This window comes from Centruroides sculpturatus, unplaced genomic scaffold (assembly GCF_000671375.1).
Source record: "Centruroides sculpturatus isolate CEXI.00-Female unplaced genomic scaffold, Cexi_2.0 scaffold1755, whole genome shotgun sequence".
In the NCBI taxonomy this organism is placed as follows: Eukaryota; Metazoa; Arthropoda; class Arachnida; order Scorpiones; family Buthidae; genus Centruroides; species Centruroides sculpturatus.
The window spans coordinates 120,166-128,435 of record NW_019386073.1 but is presented as its reverse complement, the minus strand read 5'-3'; the positions used below and the strand labels follow the sequence as shown (position 1 = coordinate 128,435).

At 27.1% G+C, this 8,270-nt stretch overlaps 1 protein-coding gene and 1 long non-coding RNA gene across 2 annotated transcripts; one reads left to right on the top strand and one right to left on the bottom strand.

The window, feature by feature from the left end:
* Positions 1–406: 406 nt before the first annotated feature.
* LOC111613431 lies at positions 407–1,026 on the top strand. Its single transcript, XR_002754765.1, has 4 exons — positions 407–468; positions 578–633; positions 706–807; positions 943–1,026. It is a non-coding gene; the product is annotated as an uncharacterized LOC111613431 (long non-coding RNA).
* A 2,630-nt stretch (positions 1,027–3,656) lies between these two features.
* On the bottom strand, positions 3,657–7,953 carry LOC111613434 (5-hydroxytryptamine receptor 2A-like). Its single transcript, XM_023354792.1, has 2 exons — positions 7,512–7,953; positions 3,657–3,691 (listed from the first exon to the last, which is right to left on the bottom strand). The coding sequence occupies exons 1-2, from the start codon at positions 7,951–7,953 to the stop codon at positions 3,657–3,659; spliced, it is 477 nt and encodes a 158-aa protein (XP_023210560.1).
* Positions 7,954–8,270: the final 317 nt, after the last annotated feature.

Sequence of the window (8,270 nt, the reverse complement as noted above, 5' to 3'; positions counted from 1 at the left end):
ATAAGAAAATCGTAAAAAGCATTATCCGTTTTTAATAAATAATAATCGTAAATAGAATCATAAAATTCTAAATAATAGTTATAAATTATAATTGAAACATAAATTTTGACAAATATAAAAATAAGATCTAAAAAAATATTTATCTCTTTAATTTACATAAACATTGTTTAGCATATGTCAATAATAAATATATTTTTTAACTAGGTACTAAAAATATAATTATCCATAAATTTTTTCATTTAATTAACCTACTTTCTTTTATATATATAAAAGAAAAAAGAACATTAAAAATCATATATCTAGTGTAATTGTATATAAAGTAGATATTCTTAGATTAGAGAGCAAATTTTAATTTTGAAATGAATTATTCGGCTGTTTTATTAAATTTAATTTTTCTGTGCTGCCTAGACTTATATCGGGTCTCGGGTTTTATAGACTGCTCGCCTTATTTTCTTGATCGTTTTTGTGGTAAGTTAACTATTTTCATACGTAAAAATTTATTATAAGAAAGATTCGTTCACACAATAGTCTTCGTTAATACATATAAAAAAAATTAATTCCTCAAAATCAATTTTAGCATTAAAGGATGGAGAATTTGCAGTGGAATGTGGAAGAAAATTTAATATCTCCAGAGTAAATAGTTACTTTGTCGTTTAATTTTAAAGACAACATGCTTTAAGTAAATACAAAATTAATTATTTTCAGCCTTTTGACGTTTATGAAAATTGTTTTGATTCAGTTAATCCAGATGGAAAACGTTGGGAAAATGCGGAAAAACTCGAAAGATTGTGTAAACTTGATCACGATGTAAGTAATTTTACTTATAAAATAATATCTATAACAAATCAATGCAATATAAGGAAAAGTAAAACAATTCTACGCATAATATATTAATTTACAATTGTTATATTTATGACTTTTATTTATTAATTATTTTTTTAGGTATATAATGCTGTCAAACAATGTTACCAAACAGCAGCATACATTGACTTGAAACAAACTAAAACAGTATTTAAAATAACCGAGGTAAAAAACTTTAAATTATATGTGATTACATTGTAATACTGTGTATATATATATATATATATACACATTATAGAACTTTAGTACTATATGTATACTATAATATATATTAATAATACTGCATATTTTTAATATTTTAAGTATTTATTTATTATTTAAATTTGAAATATGCAACTACCTTTTTTTTCTTATTTATATGTTCATGATTTTTGATTTTTCTTTTAGTAATATTTTAGAATAATTTTTAAATTTACTGCTTTCATTTTTTTCTATATTAATTAAATTATTTTAGAAATAACTTTGATTTCATGTAAAAATATTTCATAGTAGTCTACAGTAATTTTTATTTCTAAGACAATAAGATATTATTTTACTCTTGTATAGTGTTGTTTCGTTAGCCTATATAAATATGCAATATTTATATAGGTTATTGAATTTATATTATTTGTGTAATATAGAATATTTATTACATATGCATTTAATGCTATACTTAATCTAACGAATTATATATGTTATCTCTATTATCATTTTAAGACATAGATAAAGAGCTTTATTAAACTCTTTTTCTTTTATTATTGCGAAATTTCTATGTTGTTGTAGTAAATATATATGCTAATTTGAGTTTTATTTTAAAGTATAAAAAAATGCTTTTAATTAAATATTGTTCTGTATTCCTAAAAATCAGTTTTTTTTTTAAATATTTGGTTTTATCAAATCGTTACGGATATTTACTGTTTAATGAAAATTCTAATTTTTATACTTGTTAATTTTCTTTTCAATCGATTTTACACGTATTTATTATTTAAAAATTTCCCGTGATCCGCCAGACTAGTTCACTGGACCATCATCAGCGGCGCTGTGTGTCGTTTGCTAACAGAGTTGCCAATAAGGATGATAAATTACCGATACTGGCAACTCTGGTTGGCCGCACTTTGGATTATCGGTTTTAGATAAAGATTTTGGAAGGATGGTCCTGGATATATCGGGATCTGTTCATCACTACATTAAATCACATTGAGTTGTTTAAGTCTCTATTAATGTCATAATGCTTTAGAGATATATGAGGTGTAATACTGAATTATTATGTGACTATTGTTAATCCGGCAAAATCGATAATCCAACAGGTTCTAAAACCATGGGGACCGGGAGAATCTGTTGTGTACTTGAAACTTTGAAAATATAATTTCTATTATCAAAACTTTTTTCACTGCATCTTACATTCACTGCAACGTGCAGTACATATAATGCAGTAGGTTGAGAAGAGAAAATTAAGTTTCTTGTGACTTCTCAATTGTTCCTATATAGTTTTCTAAAATATACTGTACTATATTTTATTGNAGGTGCGAACCCGCTACAAAATTACCAGTGTTTATTGGTTTTAGCCACTAGCCACTAACGGCCAAGTGACTAAAACCACTAGCCACCAATCTGGCACTTCGTAGCATTGACGATCAATATAATTCAATAAAAAATGGGTGCAAAAATAATCTTTTTAAGTTTTAAAATGAAATAAATTATTGTTAATTTATTTAAACCGAATATATGTGATAGATCTATGAATTAAAGATAAGCATAATAAAATTGAAATCAATAAAAATGTGTAACTTTACATTTAAAATGGAATTATGCAAAAAATAGAATAAAATATTTGAAATTCAGGTATTCCTGAAATACATTCTTGAATATGATAAGTATTACTGAAATTAGTAATATGATACAAATTCTACTGAATATTTTCCACAGAAAATTATCAAAAAAAAAAAACATATAAATATATAAATTTTAAAGTAAAAGAATACGTTTAGATAATAGAAATAAAGTAAATGTGGTTATAAAAACGATGCATAATTAGATTATGTGTAAAGTGCTGAATATATTTATGAGAAAGTCTAAAATATATTTTTAAAGTATATAAAATTTATTATAAATTTCTAAAAATAGAATTTGAAAAAGTGGATGATTAGAGGCTACAAAGATTGGATCTAAAGTGCTAAACTATAGGAGAAAGTAATAGAAAAACATCATAAAAAAGTGGAAAGACCAAATTTCCTTTTTAGTTAGAGACAAGTTTGCACTAAAATGATATCGTTGAAATCGAATCAAGAAAAGGAAATAAATATAAAATGATTAGTTTTTCTCTAAATAAATAATTAAAGATTGAAGTACACCTTCGTACATCTTAGAACACTTATTAAATATAATACAATTAAACTTTTGAAGAACGAACACCAAAGAGAATAGCCGGGTTGCTGCCAAAGTTTTCATATCTAAAACGTGAACGTCGAACGTCGAGCGCCACTTACAAGATAGTGGCGCTTGACGTTCGACGTTCACGTTTTAGAGATGAAAACTTCGGACTCAACCTCTCTATTATTAGAGGTTCGATTGTAGAAAACTTGTTTAAAATTTATTAAAATAAAGATAAAACCAAGGACAATTTAAAATGTAGCAGCTATTTATTAAAATGGCGGACACTGACTAATGAAGTGTTAAGAAAAGGAAACTTTCATTCTATAATAGAGATAACGATATTTATTTTAATCAGAATCTCATTGAAGTAACATATATATATTTTAATTAAATAGAAGTTAATGAAGTCGTACTTAAAATAATTTTTCTTTTGTAAATTAAACTCAATCTTTGATNAGTTTTGTTGTTTTCATCATGCCTGTGAAATTTAAAAGTATAAGAATATTAGAATTAATTAATAAAATTCGGTTAAACTAGTTAGTTTAATCAACAAAATTCAAAAGTTTTTAAGACATTTTAAGAAATGTATTTATAAAATTTTATCATATGATTCTAACTAAATGTGATTTTTTTAAGTACTGTGGCCTTGGAGGACTTTTTCATCGTTTTCATCATTATCATCACTATCCAATATTTTTTAAATGAATAAATTTTAAACGAATTTGAAAATTTTTAAATAATAATGTTCTTTTATACAAAATTTTAAAAATTTTCGAAAATATGGGAAGTGTAAAGACAAAACTGAAAAGTAATTTTTTACAACTTTCTGACGAGTTCAATTGAGAGAATAGCTGGGAGAAGCATCAGTTTAGAAAAATCAAATTTGACACATTTTTACCTCTTGTATTTTTAAATGAATTTAAACTCGAAAATTGACAATATAGAGAAAATATACATTAAATAAGCTTTAAATTGATACATTAAGACGAGGGATGCTTTTTAAGACAATTCTCAATGGTCTTCGCAGACACTTGATCCTACGACACTGTCATAAGATATAGTGCATCATATAGAAAAGTTCTTTTAGCAATAGTAGTCGAACCAGTTCGTCTTCTACTATCATCTAATCCTCCTAAAATTCTTCCATATATTTCATTTCTGAAGTATGCCTTAATTAGATACGATTACGTCGTGGTCGCACGGCTTAATCAGTGATGTTGTATTCACAAGAAGGAATATTATTTTAATGTTTCTTAATGATGCATTCTTAAGACATGAATATGCTGTAGAAATTTCTACCAACAAACAATGTTCTGTTTCAAGTTTATATTCCGTTTAAAGCACTCATCATTTGCAGCAAAGCTTTATTTCCAAAACTTTTAGTTAATTCTTCTGCTTTATAACGCATTAATGGCCCTTTAACAGAGAGATTTTTTAATGAAAGCTTTTACGAAACATTACTAAATCAAAGCTTTGATTTATAAAGTTTCAAGTTTATTATAATTATTCACTTTTTGTCTTACATTTTAATTAATATTCTTAATAGCTATTTTTAATTTGCTACAAAAAGGAGGATACCGATTGTGAATTAAAATTTAATGTCAAATACAAATTGGAAAAGACAAGAATACTTGAAATATAACCAGGAGGGGTAATGGAAAAAGGATCGGTGAGGAAGGGTAATAATCGTCCCGGAATGTATATATTGGTTTAATAAAATCTCAGTGAACTTTTCAATTGAAAACTGTGGTCTGATAAGTCCTTAAAATTTATAGCAAATTAAAAATAGCTATTAAAAAACTTAATTTCAAGTCTATCTTTGAAAGACAATCTTTGCGTTTCTTATTTGCTTCTCCATTATGTTAAGGATTATAATATAATCTTTATACTTCAATTGAATAATAATAAAGAACAAGTTTTCAACAACAGGAAATAGCTAGTCTGCAAATGAAGTACCTGGAATCAGTACTAAACATTTAAACAATAGTGGGCTAATATATACAGCATTGAGTTCAAGGAATAAACGGACGTTTAACGACAGTAAACAATTTATATGTGTAGCAATACGCTAATATTAGAGGTCTAATAACAATATCAGCGATTACAATAAGCGGCACCTATTGTATTTAAAATTAAAAGTCTTAATATAAACTGATGTTAGATTGTAGTCATGTTAAAAAAACATTAAAATGTTTATTCTATGGGGATGATCATAGTAAGAAAGTGTTTATATCTCTGTGTATTAAAAACTATTGAGCAAATCTTAATCTAGTTTACACGTTGTTTTGAGTTATGTGGTTTCGATTATTGAAAATAAATTTTACTTCAAAATTCCGCCGCTAGGAGGAAATTTGGCGCTGCTGTCCCCTTAATATCCACATTTTGCACGTTTTCTAATGAGTTTTGGGACTTAAAATTGCAATGATTTTATTTTAGTTACAGATGTATAAAGAGGAATTGACGATTACGTGAAAGATTATACGCCTGTTCACTTGTTCAATTGTGAAGAACGTTTCAATACTCCTTTTATTCCCGAAATTTCTTATAAAACGTACTGTAAGTAGTATGCACAGTAAGGAATGGCAACGCTAAATTTTACCATAGCGGTTGAATTTGGAAGTAAAATTTTTCCCCGAAAATCGAAAACAAGAAGAGGTTCCTAGTTGAGAAATGCAAGGTCACTCACTCCGCCAATGAACTAAGTTGATACAGGAGGAGGAGATGAGTAAAATAAAGTATAAAATTTGTGCAAAGTTCCAATAGAAAAGGAGTGAGACCCAGACAAATATTGCCCATATGTGACAGTTTTACTAATGTGTTTAAATATGTTGTTTCTTTCAGGAAATGCCGGAGAAGTCGTAGAGAGAATTTATAACGTACTGTACAAAATTGAGATTGATGTCTCTTTTGAATATTTCAGATGTATGTTTACATATCTTTTCACTCCTTCCAGATGATCCTCCAAGCTCATTGTAATCAATTCTACTGTTTTAACCATTGTTTGGTTGAAGAACTTCACACGTACTGTTGAATTTACATTACATATTTAACTTTTTGCAATGATTCTGCTTAAATGTCAACTTTATTTTTTATTTTATTTTAAACGAACTTCCTAACTTTTACACCATACATCTTCTCTTCTTAAGAAGCACATAAAAATTTACCATTTCCACTTGTTGATATGAGGAATTGGATGAAGTAAGGTTCATCCTAATTTGAGTTTCTAATTTTCGGAAACTTCCCTTGTTACGACAGTATGTATACTAAATTTCAGTTGAAATTTGCCTATAAAGCTAGGGTTGCCAAATTTATACTACTGGATTAAAGGATCACTTAAATAACGAGTAAGCTTTTAAGTCTAACCACACTAAAGATATGACCTTATACCCCTCTATCTCCACTTTAAAAATGTAATAGCATTAATGCCCCACATATAAAAGTGTTCCTGCCATTAAAACTTTTTGGACCATGAGATCCTGAGTATAAGCAAAATACCTGGAAACACTACAAAGCTACTCTTTAATTAATTATGATCACAATGCATATGAATTTAAAAAATTTCTCTTGAATGTTATACTAAAATATATTCTTAACTAAATAATTTATTCTGTGTCATTCTGTAATTAACATGTAATTATTAAATTCTTAAGGTCTTGTATTTACTAATATAATATGGCCCAAAAGTAAGTTAACTATTGTAAAGCCTAAACTACTGTCTTATTCGGATACTTAGTCGTGTTTCCACCAATTCCATACAAGAATATGTTTATTATTTAAACTTAGTTTACGATTCATAAGTATATTCGAAATGTGGTTAACTGACTTTTGAACGACCTCGTGCATTGTGTAGCTATGAGGAATAATTTCTAAAGTTTTCGTAACTATAAATGCAATTATTTTACATTATATCTTTGTATATTTTAATTACTTAATGAAATATTTCTGCTTGTTTTTGTTTCGACTATATTATATTACATTACAGAACTTTACTCAGAGCATTTCTATGTTCTACGTTTTAAAATATATATATATATTTTTTTATCTAAAATTACTGTTTATGTTATCTGATTTATAGAATTATGTTAACACGATATTTCTTCTTCGTCTTATTTATAATAATATAATATTTTACCTTAAAATTATACTGTATCATTTACACGTTTAAAATAGTATATACTATAAAGTTATTCAGATAAAAAGTAATAATAATCAATAAAAATTAAAGCGTGAAATGAAGATAACAATGTTTAGAATTATCAAATATCTAGGGTATTAATATCATAGATAAAAATACTCACCAAATATAGCATCTAGAATCCCAAAAGGCATGACAACTACAGATACTAAGAGATCGGCGATAGCTAATGACATTAAAAAATAATTAGTAACATTCTGTAGTCGCCTTTCAGTGCTGATAGCCAGACATACCAAGACATTTCCTAAACCTCCTGCCAATACAAAGAATGAAAGTAGAAGAAAAAACCAATTGTAAGAAATCGGTTCGATGCTGAGGATATTTTCTTCAGTTAGATTGGTGATATTACTGTTCATTTCTATACCCGACGATACTATTATGGTATTATCTGTTTGCCCATTAACTATGTAAGTGATCACATATTCGGTAATGTTAATTATTTTCTGGATATTACTGCTACTATTAATAGCGTTTACATCTTCCGATTGAAAATCGTCATCGTTATTGATTTGTTTCCAGCTATGATAAGTCAAAACGTTCTGCATTGTTGTAAACTGGAGCAATAAATTGTCTACTTCATTTTAACTGTCTCAATCACGCAACTATCAAAATTCTCTCATTTGTTACAACCCGATACCTAAATTAGACACTTGCCAACATCTGAAAATAAATCAATAAAATATATTTTATAACAATTTCCACTATAAAAAAATAACAATAAAACATTTAATTATTATATTAAATATCTGCGAGTAATTGAGCTACTTTATCAATTAAAGAACGTCGTTGTCACCTTATATTATAGGGGGTAGAGCCTACTCGAGGTCTAGGATCTACCTCCCTCTAAGCTCTATCTAGAAAG